Source organism: Monodelphis domestica, chromosome 1 (genome assembly GCF_027887165.1).
Source record: "Monodelphis domestica isolate mMonDom1 chromosome 1, mMonDom1.pri, whole genome shotgun sequence".
NCBI classification, from domain to species: domain Eukaryota; kingdom Metazoa; phylum Chordata; class Mammalia; order Didelphimorphia; family Didelphidae; genus Monodelphis; species Monodelphis domestica.
In genome coordinates this window covers 227,813,055-227,834,684 of record NC_077227.1, presented here as the reverse complement: position 1 = coordinate 227,834,684, position 21,630 = coordinate 227,813,055, and the positions used below count along the sequence as shown (strand labels likewise).

General features: G+C 42.4%; 1 protein-coding gene across 1 annotated transcript in view; it reads left to right on the top strand.

Moving 5' to 3' along the window:
* Positions 1-21,630, top strand: part of DDX24 (DEAD-box helicase 24) — a 36,808-nt gene that overhangs the window by 8,345 nt on the left and 6,833 nt on the right. Inside the window, exons 3-7 of the mRNA XM_007472581.3 lie at positions 7,547-7,930; positions 14,941-15,094; positions 16,178-16,693; positions 18,508-18,583; positions 21,171-21,359. Of these exons, the coding sequence (XP_007472643.1) occupies positions 7,547-7,930; positions 14,941-15,094; positions 16,178-16,693; positions 18,508-18,583; positions 21,171-21,359 (1,319 nt within the window). The remainder of the gene's footprint in view (positions 1-7,546; positions 7,931-14,940; positions 15,095-16,177; positions 16,694-18,507; positions 18,584-21,170; positions 21,360-21,630) is intronic.

The following is a 21,630-nucleotide window of genomic DNA, read 5'->3' as shown; positions in this document are numbered from 1 at the left end:
CTTGATTAAAGCTCCCCTCCATTTCTACAGTCTTATGATCGTAAATGTCTGTGATTGCTGGTCAAAAGCAGACAGAAAAACATTGTCCTTGTCATAACTTCCCCTTTGTAACCAGTGTCAAAGATATTACAGTCAGACTTGGACATTCGGAAATGAAGACAATAAGATTTGGGTTGTTGGCAAGTGATAGTCAAAGAAAGATTATAGATAGAGTAATTATATTAAAAGTTACTGTAAGGGATCATTTCAGCCTTGGAAAAAAATTTTTTTTAAACCCATACCTTCTTAGTATCAATTCTGAGACAGAAGGGCAAAGACTAGGCAATCAGAGTTGAGGGACTTGCTCAGGGTCACGCAATTAGGAAGTATCTAGTCAGATTTTAACCTATGTCCTCCTGACTCTAGGCCTGTTGCTTTATCTGTTATGCCACCTAGCTGACTTGGTCCTGAAAGAATTTATAAGACTATGTCTATTAGCAGTAAGATAGTATGTTGTGGTGTGAAAGCTGTAAATGGCCAGGGAATCAGAGGATCTGGGTTTTTAATCACATCTCTGCACTTAATGTGTGAGTTTGTACAAATCATGACTTCATTTTGAACCTCAGTGGTAAAATGAAGGGATTGTATTATGTGACCTGTATGGCTATTTCTTGAACTTTTTTTTGGATCTTTTAATTTAAATTTTTTCCGTGGTTACATGATTCATGTTGTCTCCCTCCCCTTTTCCCTCTCCCCTTCCAGAGTTGACAAGCAATTCTGCTGGGTTATACATGTATTATCACTCAAAACCCATTTCTGTATTATTCATTTTTTTGTAATAGAGTAATCTTTTAAAACCAAAACCCCAAATCCTATATCCACATAAACAAGTGTAAATCATATGGTTTTCTTCTGCAATTCTACTCCCGTAGTTCTTTCTCTCAATGTGAATAGCATTCTTTTTCATAAGTCCCTCAGAATTGTCCTGGATCATTGTATTGCTTTTAGTAGCAAAGTCTATTACATTTGATCATCCCACAGCATTTCAGTAACTCTGTACAATGTTCTTCTGGTTCTGCTTATTTCACTCTGTATCAGTTCATGTAGATCTTTGGGATTTTTTTAAAAAGATGTACCCATCTTAGAGTTTGGAAAGACCATCGAATCCAGCCTTTACCTACATAGAAACTTCCATTGCATTCCACTCTTAACTCCCTCCACCTTCCGTTCCAACTGGCCTTTGTTTGAAGTCCTCAAGTGAGGAACACTAGTATCTCCCTCTTGAGAAAGCCCATTTCTCACTTTTTCAAAAAATTAATTAATTAAGTCAATTTAGAACATTATTCCTTGGTTAAAAGAATCATATTCCTTCCCTTCCCCTACCATTCCCCGTAGCTGACACTTAATTACACTGGGTATTACAAGTGCCCTTGATCAGAACCCATTTCCATGTTGTTGGTGTTTGCATTAGGATGTTCATTTAGAGTCTTCATCCCCAGCCATATCCCCTCGACCTATGTAATCAAGGAGTTGTTTTTTTTCCTGGGTTTCTACTCCCACAGTTTGTCCTCTGCTTATGGATAGTGCTTTTTCTCCTATATCCCTGCAGATTGTTCAGGGACATTGCATTGCCACTAATGAAGAAGTCCATTACATTCGATTGTACCACAGTGTATTGGTCTCTGTGTACAATGTTCTCCTGGTTCTGCTCTTTTCGCTCTGCATCAATTCCTGGAGGTCATTCCAATTCACAGGGAATTCCTCCACTTTATTATTCCTTTGAGCACAATAGTATTCCATCACCAACATATACCACAATTTGTTCAGCCATTCCCCAATTGAAGGGCATCCCCTCATTTTCCAATTTTTTGTCACCACAAAGTGCGCAGCTATGAATATTCTTGTACAAGTCTTTTTCCTTATTATCTCTTTGGGGTACAAACCCAGCAATGCTATGGCTGGATCAAAGGGCAGACAGTCTTTTATTACCCTTTGGGCATAGTTCCAAATTGCCCTCCAGAATGGTTGGATCAATTCACAACTCCACCAGCAATGCATTAATGTCCCAACTTTGCCACATCCCCTCCAGCATTCATTACTTTCCTTTGCTGCTATGTTAGCCAATCTGCTAGCTGTGAGGTGATAGCTCAGAGTTGTTTTGATTTGCATCTCGCCTATTTCTCTTTTGGATAGCTATAATTGTTAGAATGTTTTCCTTTTTATAGTGGGTCTAAATCTGCCTCTGCATTTTCTAAAATGTCCATTACTTTGGTTTTGCCAAGTAGAATAAGTATTCTCTTTTAAAGTTGAATACAGCTATTATGTCCTCCTTGAGTCTTTTCCTGGCCAAACATTCTTGCCCCTTTCACTTGATCCTTGTAGAGTGTGCTCTAGTCTCTTCACCGTCTTGATTGCCTTGTTCTAGAAGCTCTCGAAGGTGTCATTAGCCTATTAACATTTTGCCCCAAATAGAACATAGTACAGTGACTGTGATCTAATGAGCATATAGCTATCATACTCTGGATACTCTTCTCTTTACATAGCCTAAGATTTCCTTAACTCTTATGGCTGTTGATTTGTATCGAGCTTCCTAAATAAACTGAGTGTGCTTACTAAAACCTTGGTTTTATTTGTGTGTGTGTATGTGTATGTATATATGTGTGTGTCTGGTCTGTGTATATATGCATATATACATATAGACTTTTTAGCTAGTTATACCTCTTCTGTACTTATGAAGTTGATTTTTTTAACACAAGAATAAGACTTTCCATTTATCTCTATTTAATTTACCCTTTCTGGAATTGGACCATAATTGTAGTCCATTGAGATCTTGACTATCATCTTTTCCCCTCTTAGTACCTTGTCACTCCCTACTGTGACAAACTTGTTATTGGTTCCTTTTTTCAAGTCACTGATGGAAAAACCTTAAACAGCATGAGTACTAGGACAGATCCCTGAAGCATTCTATTAGAGACCACATTCTTAGCTGACATTGAATGATCTAGAAGTACTCTTTTGGTCTAGTCTTTCTACTAGCTATGAATCCACCTAACCATACTGTCATCTAGCCCATATGCCTCCTTGTCTGCAAGAGATTTTGGCAATGGTTTGCTGAAATATGAGTTTGCAATGATCTCTATTGCAATTTCTTGCTCTTGTAGTCTAGTAATCTATTAAAAATTATTTCAGTTTGGCATATTCTATGCTTAATGGGTTGGGAGCTAGGTGGCTCAGTGGATAGAGAAGCAGTCCTGGAAACAAGAGACCCTGGCTTCAGATCTGGCCTCAAATACTTTTGTAGTTGGTTGATCCTGGGCAAGTCACCTAACTCCAGCAACCTAGCCTTTGGTTCTTTTCTGCCTTTGAACAGATATTTTGTTATCAATTCTAAGATAGAAAGGAATGGTTAGGAAAAAAAAAGAAAACCCAAATGGGATCATGAATAGTTGGACATAACTGAAAAATGACTGAACAACAACATTCTTGATGAGATTATGTTCTCTTTTGGTGATTACCATTCCCTTTCTAAGTACTCATACAATATCCCTTTAATAATATGTTCTAGAATTCTGCCTGTAATCAAAGTCAACTTCCAATATCTGACATCTGTGACCCCCTCCCTTTAGTTCAGGCCCCCATATCTGTTTGTTATATTATGTCTAGGCCCTGATTATGGCAAACAATCAAACTGTGATGTTAGTATGTATTCAAATTTGAAGTTATAATTATGTAAAATTTGGGTTCTAGCCCAATTGAAATATGTGTTGTGAATTCCAAGAATTCAGTTTCTTCATGGATCCATCATTCTAACTAATTGGGGCCTGACTAGTTTAATTGCTTCCTAATTGTTCTGTCTGCCCCAAGGCTCTCTCCCTTCACTTTAATCCATCCTCCACCTAGCCACCAAAGTGATTTTCTTACTGTGAGAATCTAACTATGTCACTAACTTCCTCAATAAACCCTAAGGTTCTTGTTACCTCAAGGATAAATATAAACTTCTCTGCTTGACATTTAATGTCTTTTATAAGTTGACCCCAATCTACCTTTTTCAGCTTTATAACTCACTATTCCTTTTTCTGCTCCCTTTGGTCTATCCAAATTGGCCTTCATGCTGTTCCTCACACATGAAGTCCCATCTCTCACCTCTGCCTTTTGTACTGTCCATCTCATTTTCCTAGAGTGTGTACTCGTCTTCCACCTCTGCTGCCTCTTAGAATTCCTTTCTTTCTATATTCAACTCTAGCTTTCCTTTAAAAAAAAATCTTTATCTTTTATCTTAGAATCAATATTAATTACAAGGCAGAAGAGTGGCAAGGACTAGGCAATTGGGGTTAAATCACATAGCTAGAAAGTGTCCCAGGTTAATTTTGAACCCATGACCTCCTGTCTCTAGGCCTGACTCTATCCTACAGCTCTACCTCTTCTTGGAGTCTTTCCTAATCTCTTTAGCTTCTGGTGTCCTTTATCTCTAAGCTAGTATTTATTTTTTATCTATTCTTTGTAGTCACAAATATGCACATGTTGTCTCCCTTGATAAGCTCCTTGAGGGCATGACTGTTTTTTATGTGCCTTTGTATCTGTAGTACCTGCCATTTTTGTTTGTTGTTCTGTTTTGTGTCTGACTCTTTATGACTCCATTTGGCATTTTCTTAGCAAAGATACAGGAATGGTTTGCCATTTTACTTCCAGTGCATTTTACAAATGAGGAAATCAAGGCAAACAAAGTGAAGTGACTTGCCCAGGCTTAACTGTCTGAGGCCAGATTTGAACTCAGTAAGATGAATGGTCCTGACTCCAGGCCCACAGTGCCACCTAATTGCCCTTACCTGTCATAGTATTTGCTTAATAAATGCCCATTGATTGATGGATGTGAAAGGGGAATTAGCTTGGCCCCAAAAGGTAGAACCAGAAATTGTGGGTTCCTTGTTATTAGATTAGGAGCTCTAATGGGCCTTAGAGGCCCTCTGGTTCCTGTCCCTCGTTTTAGAGGTGATAAGCAGAGTGATGGGCACAAGGTCCCAGAAGCAGTAAGTTGTCAAGCTGGGACTGGAGCTGAAGTCTCGGCTAAATTGGGTATTTTTTCCATTGTATCATGGAACCACATGTAGGCATGGCATTAGGAGAAACTTCCTGATGGAGTTGTGAGGGCTGCTGTCTGCTGCAGAAGGCTTCCCCTCATTCAGGGTTTTTGGGGAGAGGTGGAGTCAGCAAGACCTGAGTTTAAAGCTGTGTGACCATGAACAAATCACCTAACCTTTTATAGCATCTCTCTCCCATAGTGGTTGTGAGGATTGGGTAGGGGCTATATAAGTGTTAACCTTTATAATTATTAGATAACCACTTGTCATGTATAGGATTCTTTCCAATACTAAAGTAATGTTATTCTGTGAATTCTCTTCTGGTACATGGGGCTCATCATTAGTATATTATTCTGTGTACTTCTCTGTATCATACTTCTCCCCACCCACATACCATTGTCCTTTTAATCTCATTCTTTTTGAAAATCTCACCAAGTCTCTGTGATTCCTCCCACCACATTTGCCTCCATACAGCACAATATGGTGGCTAGGTGCCAAGCTTAGAGTTAGGAATACCTGGGTTCAGATCTTGTCTCATCAAACACTTAACTAGTTTTGTGATCTTACACAACCTGTCCCAGCCTCCATTTCTAGATCTATAAAATGGTAATAAATAACAGCAGCTGCTTTACCTGGTTTTTGTGAGGACTCTTTTGTGCAAGATTCTTTGCACTTTATAAATGCCCATTATTGCTCTTAAGCATTTGTGTATAAATATTTGAGACTGTGAGGTCATGGACACGAATCATTTGATGATAGAGACTGTGTCATATTCACTTTTGTGTCTGCCTCTGTATCCATTTTGTCATCTTTAAAATGGGCCTAATGATAATAGGCATATTGGCAACCTATTAGTGAGAACAAAGTCAGGATTCACCAAGAGGTACAGGGAGAGGGAGGGGTGGCAGAATGAGCACTGGTCATTAATCAGATAACCAGGATTTAAATCCAGGCTCTGTAACTTTCTACCAGATTTTATGTGTGTTGGGGGTGTGTTCTGTGGGTGGGTGGGTGGGTGGGTGGATGAGTAGAGTTTATAATTCTTAATGTCTTCATCTGTAAAGTGGGGACACTAACTCTTGCATTGAACTTCTAAGCCAGGACAAAGTCTGTAGAAAATGGTGGCTTTTGGCCACTGGTTAGCACAACAGCCAGAGTGGCAGGCCTGGAGTCAGGAGAACCCAGATTCAAATTTGTCCTCAGATACTTCCTATCTGTGTGACCCTGGGCAGATCCCTTAATCCCAATTGGCTAATCTTTGTCCTTCTGTCTTAGAATTGCTACTGGAACAGAAAGTAAGGGCTTAAATAAAAGAAAAAGTCTTGACTGTTTCTTTAATGACACCATTCCTTTGCATAGAATAAGCACTTAATATTTGTTGAATTGAATAGCCTTTTTTATATTATAAAGCCATTAATAGCATGGGGTTCAAATCCTACATCCCAGTTATTATTGATAATAAGATAAATATGATGCTATTATTGATGATGATGATATCATATTTATATATCATTTTTAGATTTAGAAAGCACTTTATAAATATTCTCTCATTTCATCCTCACTATAAAACCTGGGAGGTACTTGCTGTTATTATCCTCATTTTACAGATGAGGAAACTGAGGTAGACAAGTTAAATGACTTGCCCAGGGTCACACAATTAGTAGTACTTGAGGCCACATTTGAACTTATATCTTCCTGATGCTAGACCCCATTTTCTATCTACCCTATCATTTAGCTGTCTTTCCCCAGATATTTCCCATAGAAAAGAAACTGTTTGCACTCTGTATTTCATAAGGTCATGAGAAAAATGTTTTGTAAACCATAAAACACTATAGAAATGTGAGTTGCTGTTTTTGTGGCTACCATCACTGCCCATCATCATCATCTTCATTACAACAGTAACCATTTATTATATATTTATTTACAATAGTAACAATTTCATTGGTACAAATAGTTCCCAGGGAAGAAACTGCCTGTATTAATGCGGATTGGCACTTGTTCCATAATTTATAGCCTTAGAGAATCATCAGGAAGAGGTTATTGAGAGGATAAGCACTGTGTCTAGAATTGCATAACCAGTATATGTCAGAGGTGGCAAGTCTTTATGCCCTGGAGGCTAGCTGTCTACTCCCACTGCTTCTCACTAGTACTGTGACTATGTCTAGCTGTGTAACTCTCAGGCCATGTTGGCAAACCTATGACACATGGGCTAGAGGGGGCTGCTTCCCTCCCTCTCTCCACATGCCTGAGGACATTCCTCATATGACCTGCCCATCTACGAAGCAGCCCATTGGGAGTGCTTCCTCTGTCCCCTGTGTGGGGTAAGGGGGTGCCTCTCATGCAGCATGAGGGTCGTAGTTTGGCCACTAGATTTCTTAAAAGTTTTGCTATCACTGCTAAGGCTACCTGTGAACTCAAAACAAAGGAAAAGCAATAAACCAGTCTCTAACCTCTTGTATTTATCTGCTCACTCTCTTTCTCCTCCCAAGGAAGCGGGAAGACCCTTGCTTTTGCCATTCCAATGATTCATTCAGTGTTACGCTGGCAGGATGAACAGAAAGAGACCCACCATGGGCAGGCTGGACTTCATTCTGCAGATGGAGAGTCACTAGGAGATGCGGACGATTCTTCTGATGACAGTAACGAAATATTGAATCCTCTGCCAATGGAAAGGGAAGAAGAGAGGGATGAAAACCCATCTCACAGTCCGAGTGACAAAGAGGAGTCAGGCGACATCAAGCTGGAGTTTGAGTATGAAAAGGCTGCTGGTCATAGAAATCGTAGTAACCCTTTGCTTGGACTTGTTCTGACACCCACTAGGGAACTGGCTGTCCAAGTCAAACACCATATTGATGCTGTAGCCAAGTTTACAGGTAAAATTCTCCCCATGTGGCCTTCTGTTATGGTTACCTGCACTTCCCCCACCCCCCACCCCCACCCCCTGGTAGGCTCCGACTTCATGGCAAATTAAATTTTTTTAAACTCTTACTTTCTTAGTAACAACTCTAAGATAGAAGGGCAAGGACTAGTCAAGGGTGGCTAAATGATGTTGCCCAGGGTTACATGGCTAGGAAGTGTCCCAAGGCTATTTGAACCCAAGACCTCCATCTCCAGGCCTGGTGCACTATATACTGTGCCATCTAACTGCATTTGAATTAATTAATTTTTATCTTTTCTTTAAAATCCCCTGGCTCCAATCAATTCTCTTTCTCCCATGATACCTGGTAGCTATTCATATTGTGTTTAAATAAATTAAATTAGGTATTAAATCAAGCTGAGCCTCTTTTATTTTAAAGAAAAACATGGATGTGTAGCCTTTGCCTTATTCTGAAGGCAAAATAGCCACTGTATTCACAAGAGATGAAATTTTCCAACTCGTCTTTATTGTTGTTCAATTTTATCCAGCTCTTCAGGATCCCATTTGGGGTTTTCTTGGCAGAGAGACTGGAATGGTTTGCTTTGCTTTTCCTTCTCCAGGTCATTTTACAGATGAGGAAATGGAGGCAAATAAGGTTAAATGATTTGTCCAGGATCACACAGCTAGTAAGTGTCTGAGGCTGGTCTAAACTCAGGTCTTCCTGACTCCAGGCCCTACACTGAATGTGACAATTACAATAATTACCCTTTTCTGTTACTGGAGATAGAGCACTTTCTCACATTATCTTATTCGATCCTCACAACAATCTTATAGAGTCACAGTGGAGAGTGTTCTCATTTTACAGATCAGAAAATTGAGGGCCAGCAAGAAAAAATTTGTCCAGAATTGCATAGCTCGTCAGGGCTCCTGATCTGGTTTGGAGTCCTTGCTGCTTACTGACTAATATAATTTATTTAAACACAATATGAATAGCTACCAGGTGGCACAGGAGAAAGAGAACTGATTAGAGCCAGGGGATTTGGGTTCATATCTCATTTATTTGTGCTTTGTATTCTCTGAGCTAGAGAGCAATTTATTAGGGCATGGACTTGTTGATAAAATAAGTCTAGTGACTGCTTCAGTGAGCCCAAGACCAAGACTTAGAGATACAACTTCCTTTTTTTTTTAAACCCTTACTTTCTGTCTTAGTAACATCTTTAAGACAGAAGGGCAAGGACTAGATAAATGAGGTCAGTTGTCATTTGCCCAGGGCCACACAGCTAGGAAGTGTCTGAGGTCAGATTTGAACCTAGGTCCTCCTGACTCAAGGCTTGGAGCTCTCTTCACTACCCTCAGATGCAACTTTTTTAATAAGCATAGAATGTTAAGGACACAATACAATTGACTGTAGGATTGGCAGCATCATGGGAGTAAGGAATTAATGATTGGTTACAACCAAGAGTACCCTGAGGAACGCTTTCTGCATTTGTGGGGCCCAGTGAAAGCAGACCAAGGATCATAAGCTCTTTGGCACCTGAGAATGAGATAAGATCACCTTTTATTGGTCAAGGATAAGCAGAGATGGGGCCAGATCAGTTTGCATGTTCTCAAGGGTAATAAATAAATGTGATGGAATTTATTAGGAGACAAAGTGAGGAGGGATAACAAGTTTCTTTGGCATGACATGATTTATAGGTAGTGCTAAGATAACAGCTCCCTTAGAACCAGTGTTTTATGAGAGTTTTGAACCTCTAAATTAGTTCAGTTTTTCTTTAATTAAAAGTGATTGCTGAGGACAAGTAGGTGACTCAGTGGATCAAGAGCCAGGCCTAAAGATGGGAGGTCCTGGGTTCAGATCTGGCCTCTGACACTTCCTAGTTGTGTGACCCTGGGCAAGTCACTTGACCCCCCCATTGCCTGACCTTACCGCTCTTCTTTCTTAGAACCAATACACAGTGATGATTCTAAGATGGAAGGTATGGGTTTTAAAAAAAAGTAATTGCTGGAAAACTGCACTTCTGCATCTAATTTGAGAGAGGAGCTTTTGAATTCATGAGCTTCTTTACTCAGGGACAAAAAAAGGCTTAGATTGATATATAAAATACAGAATAAGGGTATAGAGGAGATGCAATTACAGAATATAAAACATAGTATCAGTGTTTAATTTTCACAGTTTACTAGCTATGGGACTTTGGGCAAGCTGTAATCTCCCTAGTCTTAGCTTCCCTGTCGGTAAAATGAAGAGGTTATACTAGATGGCCTTAGGTCCCTTCTGTCAATCAATCTACCAGGACGATAGTGATGATAGCTGATGTTCACTAAGTCCTTGCTTTGGGCCAGATCCTGTGCTTAATGCCTTATAATTATTCTCTCATTTGGTCCTACTACAATCCTGGGAGGTAGGAACTGTGATTATCTCCATTTTGCAGATACTCTAGGCAGGCTACATTTTATAGATACGGGAAACTGAGGCCACCCAAGGCTAAGTAACTTGCCCAGGGTTGCACAGTTAGTAAGTGTGTGAGGCTGGATTTTGAATTCAGGTCTTCATGATTCTGGGCTTGATATTCTGTTTATTAAGGATTTATAGGCACCATCCTAGGCATTGAGGATGTAAGTACAAAACAATGAAACGATCCTTATTCCTGGTCAGTTTCCCTTTTGAAGTTTGAGAAGACAAGTACATGTAAAAATGGATGCACCATAAACATAAAGCTAATAAGTAAAAACGTATTCAGAGTGGTCAGATACAAAATAGTATTTGGGAGGGAGGGTTTGGGTAGTTGTCGGGATCCAGAAAAGCTTTTATGTAGATGCTGCTGCTTTGAGCTGCATTTTTTTTGTTTCATTAATTTTTTAACCCTTATTTACTGTCTTAGAATCAATACTGAGTATCAGTTCTAAGGCAAAAGAACAATAAAGGCTAGACAATGAAGGTTAAGTGACTTGCTCAGGGTCACACAGCTGAGAAGTGTCTGAGGCCAGGAGTCAAGTGTTTGAACCCAGGACATCCTGTCTCTAGGCCTGGTTCTCTATCCAGTGACCCACCCAGCTACCCCTTGAGCTGCATCTTAAAAGAGAGGACCTCTGTGAGGTAGAGGGACAAAGAGAAGGCATTCCAAGGAGGGGGATGGTGAATACAAAGACTTGGAGCTGGAAGTGGAATGTATTGAGTTGAGGAACAGAGAGAAGGGCAGCTTGACTAGATTGCAGAATTGGGGAACGTTTATCAGGACCAGATCTAGTGAGGTGCCAGCTTGGATAGGGTTTTAAAAACTAATGGGTGGAGGGGGCAAGCCAGATGGCTTACTGGATAGAGAGCCAGGCCTAGAGACAGGAGGTCCTGGGTTCAAATGTGACCTCAGACACCCCCCCCCCCCCCAGCTGTGTGACCCTGGGCAAGTCACTTAACCCCCATTGCCTAGCCCTTACAGCTTTTCTACCTTGGAACCAATATGCAGTATTGGGTCCAGACAGAAAGTAAGAGTTTAAAAAAAACAACTAATGGGTAGAGTTTACATTTTGTCCTAGAGACTATAGGGAGCTGTTGGAATTGATTGAACAGGGAGAAGTAACATGTTCAGACCTGCATGTAAGGAAAACTAACTCTAAGGGGATTTTCACCATTCCGTCTTATCCTCAAGGCAGTCTCTTGAAAGACTTGAGAAAGATATCAACCTTTTCCATTTCCCTGTGGGTTTTTATTTTGTATTTTTTTATTACTGGTGGCTCTTCGATTCCTGCCACTTGTTTGGTAACTCAGGCAATGTGTGGGTGGGCAAGGTTAGTCCCATCCTGTCCTCCAGAATCTCACATTTGCCATGTGGAGAGCCCTCAGTTGGCTCCGTTGGGCTACTTCCAGGTTCTGATTTGATCAAGGCCCTTGTCTGCTTTAAAGGCCCAGCCCTCTCTGGTCCCTTTGGGCCCCAGGAAGGAAGACTAGACACTTCTTGTTCTGTGCAGGTACTGAAAGCTGTCTTATTAAGTGCACAAGGTGGGCAGAGTTTCCCTCATCATCCACGTTGCTTGCCCTGGTATTGGATGCTCTTCACAGATTTGGCTCTAGCCTTCTCTTCCTTTCATTAATGACTGTAATGGAGGCTCGGTTTTGGGGAAATGGTGGTAAATGAGACTGGATAAATAGGATGAAATTCTCTGTCTCTGTTCCTCCCTCTCTTTCCTTCTCCCTCTGTCTTCTTTCTCTCCAATTCTTCCCCTCACTTCTTACTACCCCATTTTCTCTCTCCCCCTTCCTTTTTCCTCTCCCTCTTTTCCCTTTCCCCTCCCCTTTTCTTTTTTCTCCTCCCCCTTTTCCCTGCTCCCTCTCCTTCCTTTCTCCTTCCTCCTCACTTTCTCCCCTCCCACTCTCTCTTATCCTTACTCTTACCCTCCTTTCCCTCTTCCTTCACCCCCTTCCTCTCTCACTCTTTCCCCTTCCCAGTTTCTTCCTCTCGCCTTCCTCCCTGTCTTCTCTCTTGGCTCCTGCCCCTTCTCCCCCTTCCTTCCCCTTTTCTTTCCCCTTGCTGTCTTTCTCTTGTTCTACATCCTAGCATCCCTTCAGGCAGATTGTCTCTAGCGACTGTTCTTGGCCCACCTTTCTCTATATAGATAAAGCACTTTGCAACCCCTAAAGTGTTCCATTAATGTTAGCCACTATTAATAAATGTTAGCCATGCTGTCTCAGCTCTTTCCTTCACTCTCATAGCTTCATTTTACGCTCTCTTAAGTCTGTATCTTTTGCCCTCACCTTAGAATGTAGTTGGCAGGAATTGGTTGAGTCATTGTATCTATATCTTAGTGCCCAGCATATAAGGCACTTAGAAATGCTTATTCATTGATTGTTGAACCTGTTGTTTTATTTTAAACCCTTACTTTTTGCCTTAAAAGCAATACTTAGTATTCATTCCAATAATGCAGAAGATCAGTGAGGGCCAGGTGATAGGGGTTAAGTGACTTGCCCAGGGTCACACAGCTCAGGCGTGTCTGAAGCTAGATTGGAGTTTAGGACCTCCTGATTCCAGGCCTGGTGCTCTATCTACTCTGCTACCTAGCTGCCCCATGATATGTACCTCATCATGCTAATTTCTTACCACATTGTGTACAGAAATCACTGGTGTCTTACCTAAGCTCTGTGTCTCTCTCAGAACTTAGCACTGTATTCTATACTCTTGAGACACTCAGTAAATGCTAAATTCAGTGATGTCATGAAAGAAGTTCTATAACGGGAGAGGGTTGGGATTTTGAGGGTTTTCTGCTACTCAGTAGCTGTGTGACTTTGAATGTTACATCTCTTTGAGTATCCATTTTCTTATCTGTAAGTAAAATTTTAGTAGATGACCTTTGAGATTCCTTGTGATTCTTTTTTTTTTAAACCCTTACCTCCCATCTTTGAATCAATACTGTATATTGGTTCAGAGTCAGAAGAGCTGCAAGGGCTAAGCAATAAGCTAAGTGACTTGCCCAGGGTCACATAGCTAAGAAGTGTCTGAGGTCAGTTTTGAACTCAAGTCCTCTTCTCTTTAGGCCTGCTGTCAATCCAGAGTTACCTAGTGCCTTTCCCCCTCTGATTCTAGTAAATACCAGAAAAATGAATCAATATCATTTTACTCTTTTACACTTGACATTCATGCCAATCTGTACTATTAGTTGTTCTTTGAACATATTTCCTGATCCTTTTCTTTTGCTCATGGACGTTTCTCCCAGTTGGATAACCTTGGGGTCTCGCCTGACAGCCCTTTTCCTTTCTAAGAGATGTGGGGCAGATGAGATAGTGAAATCGAGCCATTTGAACATCCAGACCCAAAGAAAGAATAGTGGTTAATGGTTCTGTGTTTGCTTGGAAGGCAGTCTCCAGATGAGGGCCCCAAGGATCTGGGTCTCGGCTTTTATCATTTATCATTTGTAGCAGCGACTTGGATAAAAGCAAAGATAGCATCTTAATAAAACTGACAGATAATACAGGACTGAGAGGGTTGATCAACAGCCAGGATGGCAGAGCCAGGATTCAAAGAAACATCTTGTTATCTGGGGGTTTGCATGAATTCTTAGGCTCAGCATGAGTCAGCCCTGTGATGTGGCTGCCAGGAAAGCTCATATGATATTGGGCTAATTTGTCCTAGTTCAACCATCTCTCTAGCACTATGGTCAGTTATAGAAGAAGGCAGTAAGAATGGTAGAATGTCTAAAGTCAGTGTCATTTAAAAATTGGTTGAAGGATCAATTTGCTTTGGGGGAAGAGAAGACTCAGAGGAATGTGCCAGCTGTTTTTATACATTTGGAAGGCTGTTATGTGGGAGAGAGATTAGACTTTTTTTTTTTTTGAGATGGCTGGGAATATGTATATGTAGTGCCTACTGTGTGCCAAGCACTGTGCTAAGTCCTTTTACAATTATCTCATTTGATCTTCACAACAACCCTGTGAAGTAGGTGCTTATTTCCATTTTACAGTTGGGGAAACAGGAATAATCAGCTTCTCTGACTTGCCCAGTGTTACACAGTCAGCCAGTGTCTGAGATTGAATTTGAAGTCTTCAGGTTTGCCATTCTCTTTGGATCCAGAGGAAAGAACTTGCAAAAAAGAAAAAAAAGGAAGAAATTGCAAAAGAAAAAACAATTATGTTCAATGTCAGGAAAACCTTCTGAAAAATGAGAGCTCTCCAAAAGTAAAACAGACCCTCTTGGGAGATAGTAGGTTCCCCAGGGCTAATTGCTGTGTGCTTTGTGCCCAGGGACAGCTGCCCTCTCTGGGTATCTACTGGCTGTCCAGCTTCTTAGGGACAATTGGTAGAGGGACTGAGTTGGTGATTTTGTTGGTATGGGGAGCCCCTTGGGGAACTCTACCAATGTTCCTTCTCAGCAGTTTAAAAGTCTTAGAGCTGCCTGGCACATTGGCAGGAACTTGCTGAGGGCTGCTTGGCTGGTATGGGTCAGGGGCTCATCTCCCTATGGTGCTGCCTTGCCCCTCTCATTGGGCATGCAGGAAGGAGAAACTGCATTATGCTTGGAGATATTCTGTCTCGCTCCCTAGGTATCAGAACTGCTCTCCTGGTTGGGGGAATGGCTCCACAGAAGCAACAAAGGATGCTCACTCGCCGGCCCGAAATTGTGATCGCCACCCCTGGGCGCCTGTGGGAGCTGATTAAAGAGCAACATCAGCACCTCTCCGATCTCAAGCAGCTCAGGTAAAAGAGCCTTTGTGAACTCTGTCTTCTTCCCCTTTATCTGGCCTGTTCCTAATTAGGTGACCTGGTTTTTTTTCCCAGGAATTTAGTAACATGGCCTGGATGGTAAGCCTCATTTCTGTCCCAGAGGGCTCTACTGGAGCTCTCCTGACATTCTCTAAAGTGTACAAGGTCTGCTAGCCTCAGAGTTTTAGGTTAAAAAAAGGAATTGGTTCATATGATCAATTCTAAGAATATAGTATAGGGAAGGGAGTGATTAGATTCATTTGGGAAAGACCCGGGCCTCCTAGTGGCCCACAGACTTACCATGAGTTAGCAGCACAATGCAGCTAGTACTGTTTATGTGATCGTAGGTGATGAGGATACATGCTTTGGTACCCTGCCCTAGGGAGACCCTACTCAGTATAGTCGGGGATGAGGAGGCTTGGAATAGAATTGTAATGGGCTTAAGGATGTTAACCTGGAGAGAAAGTTGAAATGGGACTGTGGCAACCAGCCATCCATTTTCAGAGCTGTCCCAAAGAGGACAGAATGTCCTTCTGCTTGGCCTGGAGGGATTTCTGAAGTACCTTTTGTGTGCTAGGCGCCATGGCAATAGCCTGAGAAGTATGATCTCCCAACAATCCCTGGGAGTGAGGTGTGATCCTTAGCCTCATTTTATAGATAAACTGAGGTAGAGATTCAGTGACTTGCTTGGAGTTACACAGGCTACATTTGAACTCAAGCCTTCCTGACTCCAGGCCCTGCACTCTTGTCTGTCTCACTTCAGAGATTCCTATAAGGGGAAACTTCCTAATAGCTGGAGTCATAGGCTGGGTCACCAGTTTATGAATCCTATATTTTATGTCAGATGTCCTTCATAATACAAAGGACAGAGCAGAGGGGATTCTTGCTTGGGTGCCCCAGGATCCTTTCTGTCTCTGAGGTCTCTTAGTCTGGGCATCTAGCAAGCAGAGGCCAAGGGGTTGGGGGGGGTAGCTTTTGGAGATTATGTGGGGTGTCTTTGGGGGGCCTGAGGCATGGAGGATGGGCATACGCTCCCCTCACTGCCCCCCAGTTAACAGATGTGTTTCGCTTGGATAGGTGCCTTGTGATTGATGAGGCAGACAGAATGGTGGAAAAAGGTCACTTCGTTGAACTCTCCCAGTTGCTGGAAATGCTGAACGACAGTCAGTATAATCCTGAAAGACAGACATTTGTATTTTCTGCCACACTGACTTTGGTCCACCAGGCACCTGCCAGAGTGTTTCAAAAGAAAAACGCCAAGAAAATAGACAAGACAGGCAAGCTGGACATGCTGATGCAGAAGATTGGGATGAGGGGAAAACCAAAGGTGATAGACTTAACGAGAAAGGAGGCCACAGTGGAGACCCTGACGGAGACCAAAATCCATTGTGACAAAGAAGAGAAGGACTTCTACCTCTATTACTTTCTATTGCAGTACCTGGGGAGAACCATGGTCTTTGCCAATAGCATCGACTGCATCAAACGCCTCACGGCACTGCTCTCCATACTGGACCGAGATCCGCTTCCTTTGCATGCAAACATGCACCAGAAACAAAGACTAAAGAACCTGGAGCGCTTTGCTGAACGAGACAAGTAAGCTGATGGTGGAGGCAGACTCAGACTCCTTACCCAAGAGGGGAAACAGAAGTATCTCTCTGCTTTTGGGGCAGGTGGGGTAGTACCTGCTGCTCTTGCCCCCCTCCCCGTCTCCTTACCCCAATAGCCTTTTATTTTAAAGACCTTCCCTCTTAGATTCAGTATTGTGTATTGATTCTGTTATAAGGAAAAGTTAAAGTTTAGGAGGAAAGTGTATATCTGCAGAGGACAGAGGCATGGGACAGCAGAGTAAGAATTCTGGAATTCTACAAAGGGAGTTAAGCTGTTGTTAAGGAACAATTGGGGCTTGTGCTGGCTCTTTTCTCTCTGGTTTACCTGGAGGGGACTAGCTGCCTTTCCTTGTTGGCTGTTTTCTATCTGGGCTTCTCCAACTTACCTGCTTCCCTGCTGGCTGGATTGAAAACTACTCTCTGGGCCATCTGTCTGTGAGATTTTGTCTGGGATTCTTTTGGATCCAGGACCTATTCCTGGGTCTTGTCCTGCCTAACTGCCAAATTCACTACCTCTAATATCACCAAAAGGGGGGTTGGTTTTGGTTAGTGAAGGTCTATTTACATTAGGATCTGGGTCTTTACACAGCTGGGCAGTTCAGAGTAGTTTGAATCCAAGAAGACTCCTGGTTATAGGATATTAAGATCTGGAGGAGTTTTAGGTAGTTGTTCATAGTTTAGATTTATCCATATCCCTTTTTCACCTTCTGTAGAATAACAAATCCAACAATCTGTCCCAGTTATATAGTAGTCTGTTTTTGTTACCTCAGGACAGGCTCTGCTTGGACTGGGCCTGTCAGCCACAGCTGGCCTTCTCAATAGTTAGTCTTCTGATATTGACCCTACATTATAATATCGAATTCCATCCTCTAACAACCATATATTACAGTTCCAAGGCAGAAGCTTGGTAAGGGCTGGGCAGTGGAGGGTAAGGGCCTTGTCCGTGGTCACCCAGCTAGGAAGCATCTGAGGCTAGATTTGAACCCAGGACTTCCCCATGTCTGGGCCTGGCTCTCAATCCATTGAGCCATCTAGCCACCCCTTCAGTGACCTTTCAGCCCTTGTAACCTGACTGAACAAGGATTGACTCATTGTGAGGGTTTATCCAGCACATAGAGAGAATGCTTTTCAGTCTAGTCGAGCTCTCATGGCGTTGGGGTTGACTTCATATCTACAGCCTGTGGAGTGGCATTGAGTCCATGGGCACTAGAATGTGTCTGTCATGGCTATGATGCCTGGCAGATTCCTCCCTAGTAGTAGGGCGCTGTGGGCCTGGCGAGGGATGGGGAAGGACAGGAGTAACCTACAGAGCCTCAGATTCCCAGCCCTTGGCTCCAAAGAAAGGGCTCAGAACAGCCTGTGTCGTTCCTGGGGGCAGGGGGGACACTGGATCAGTGGATGGCTCTTTGTGGCAAATAGTTTATTCATTCATAAATAAAAACATGGTGCATTAGAGCCCAGAGGGAGGTTAAGAGTGTAAGATGTTAGACGAGTCTACCCTCAGCATGGTCTTTGACCCAGAAGTGGGAACGACTTTCAGAATGGCACACATTTGTGCCAGTATTGGTCTGAATGCTCATGTGGGAGAGAACTGTAGAGCTGGGTGGTCTCCTCTGCAGCTGAGGAGATGAGAGAAGCTAGTCTAACCCTTAAGAAGGGCCCTTCTCTGGGTCCTCCTGTGGCCTCAGATGCCATACCACATCCTGAAGCACACACAGGACTGTTTCTCTCCCAGGGACCTCCCAGCAGGAGGGAGTGTTCATTCTCAGCAGTTCTGAATGACTGCTCTTTCCCCCACAGTGCTGTTCTCCTATCAACAGATGTGGCTGCGCGGGGCTTGGATATTCCAGATGTTCAGCACGTCATCCATTATCAGGTGTGTGTATTTGGGGAAGGCTGGGAGGGTGGCAGGAGACAGAGGGCTGGACTTAGAGTCAAAAGACTCATCTTGCTGATTTCAGATGCTTGCTAGCTGGCTGACCCTGGGGAAGCCACTTTACCCGATTTGACTCAGTTTCCTCATCCTGTAAAAATGAGCTGGAGAAGGAAATGGCAAACCTCCAGTATCTTTGCCAAGAAGGCCCCAACTGGGGTCATGAAGTGGTGTCTGTGACTGAAATGACTAAACAAATAATACTTTGGGGCATTTGTGGGATGGTGATTCCCAACCCTGCATTAGGGAAATAAAAGGCCCATCCTCAGTACTATAATTGTTCTATCATCACTACTACTACCACCACTGTCATTACTAGTACTACTACTACCATCACTACTACTATCACATCTATTACTCTACTATCAAAACTATTATCACTACCACTACTTTATCACCACCACCAGTTACTACTGTTATTTTCACTATTACTGCAATTATCACTGTTATTACTACTACCACTATCACTACTATCACCATAAAACCACCACCACCACCACCACCATTACCATCATCATTGTCACCACCACCAGTGGAGACATTTGTAATGCCAATGAGGTTGGGCATCTGGGGGAGCAGCTTGAGCTCCAGGGAGTCAGCCACTCTTAGTGAGTTCTCTGTTGCTGGAGGTGTTGAGTAGAGACAATGACTTCCCATACCTGCTGTTGAGAGGATTTCTTTCCCTATGCAGAAGGTTGAATGGAGTCATCCTTCAGGTTTCTTCCTATTGTCATCTTCATCTTTAAAATGATGAGATTGAAAGAAATGATCTTTAAGGTCTATTGCAGCTCCAAGAATATATTTCTGTATTCACTTCCTCTGACGACAGACTTTTAGTGATAGAAGGAACTTTGTTAACTTTATTAACATGTTAATTGTTAACCTGAGTTCCTGTGATGTAGAAAGGATGATGATTTATTATCTGATTCTGGGAGGACATTGAAACCTTGGGGCTTGTCCATGGCCACACAGTAACTAACTACAGCAAGGGACAGATTTTTTTCTTCTTTTCTTCTTTAGTCTGAACTTTGCTAATATCAAAGAATATATCTGTAGGGCAAAACATTTTAGTGCTCTTGTGGCTATACAATTCCAGTAACTGTAGAAGTGAGATCAGCTCCAGGACTCTTAAGAGCTTAAATAGATTATTTAAAAAAAAAAACCTTCCATAGCCTCACATTCATTTAGATCAGTACACTGTGGTTCAAGACAATGCACTGCAGGGCAAAGCGAGTGTCAGAAAACCTGGGTTTGAGTCCAGCTCTCTCTCCTGGAAGAGGTACTTCCTTCTGTTTCCTCCTCAGTGGTTGGAAGTGCGTGACAGGAACCAGTGGGGCTGAGCCACCAGCCTGCCTCTGTTCTCAGGGTCACATGAGTCTTGGCTTTCTGTTAAGAAAAGCTTGTCCAGCAGTGAAATGGCATTACAAGCATCAAGCAGGGTTTGGTAATGGAAGGGGCCCTCCAAAAAAAGACTGAAGAGTGTTTCATCTTTTGAATAAAGTAAAACTTGGCCAAAAAAAAGGGGGGGACATCCCTCTCTCCCACCCCTCAGAGGATAAGAGATACCATATGTGTAAGAGTCATTCACCATGCAGATAAGTTGCATAGAGACTTCAGGGATCTAGGATTTTGTAATTGTGGTGACTCTTTCTACCTGTTCCCATCTCTTATGCCATGGTAGGTGGGCTTGGAGAGTCGTGGCTGAAAATTCCTCATCTTGTGGGGGCTGATAGTCTTTTCATAATTGTAGTTCAGTCATGTCCCACTCTTTGGGACACTAGTTGGCGTTTTCTTGGAAAAGACATTGGAGCAGTTTGCCATTTCCTTCTCCAGCCTGTTTTACAAATGAAGAAACTGAAGCAAACAGGGTTAACTGACTTGGCTGGGGTCACATAATAAGTATCTGAGGCTGGATTTGAACTCAGTTCTTCTTGATTTCAGGCCCAGCTCTATCCACTGCACCACTTAGCTGCTTCCTCTATTATTACTAGGCTGATAATTCAGACAATGGACACAGTCTGCTACTGGGCCTGCCCACCATGCTATGTACTTGTCAGAATGTGAGAGGTACTGCAGGAGCTCAGAGTCACCTCAGAGCCTCAAGAAGGCATCAGAGAAGAGCTTTAGTGACAGAAACCATAAAAAGCATAATACAAATATAGGGATGGGGCTAGACCTTTCAGGGGACGGAGCTGCCTTTCCCAATGCAGGGCAGCACATTCTCTGCAACTTCTTAGACTGTTGAGAGGTGAGTGTCTTGCTCAGGGCATGGATCAAAAGTGGGACCTGGATCCAGTCCTTGGTGCACTCTCTCCCTTCACTGTGGTGCTTCTTGTACCATATATAATGTACAAACAGAAGCTGTTATTTTGCTGTCTTATCTTTGACTGTAGCAAAGACTTTTCCCAGACTGTATATTTTTCACCAGAAGAGTCTTAAGTACTCCACCTTCCCAAGATCACTGCTCTCCTTCATAGAAGCATCTTCTGATCCCACTCCTAAGTGTCTTGAATGTTGATCTGTTTTGAAGGTCCCTCGAACCTCAGAGATATATGTCCATCGGAGTGGCCGAACGGCTCGAGCGGCTAAGGAAGGTCTTAGTTTGCTCCTAATTGGACCAGATGATATGATCAATTTCAAGAAGATTTACAAGACCCTGGAGAAGAATGAGGAGATTCCGTTATTCCCCATTGAAATAAAATGCATGAAAGCAATCAAGGTAAAAAAAAATAAAAGGATCATCCTACCCCCCCCCCCAAAACCCTCAAACACTAAACCAAGAAAATCTTAGACTGAAATATTCCTCTGCTTAAAATACAACTTTTTCCTTATATTATTGGTTTCTGTCATTAAGTTAGAGATTAGATAGCAGTTCCTTCAGTTATGGGTAGCTAACAGAGAAGCAATATGTTCTAATGTTTACTAATTACAGCAGCTCAAGTCGTTTTCTTTATTTGCAAAGTGAGGATAATCAGCTCCCACCTCCCAGG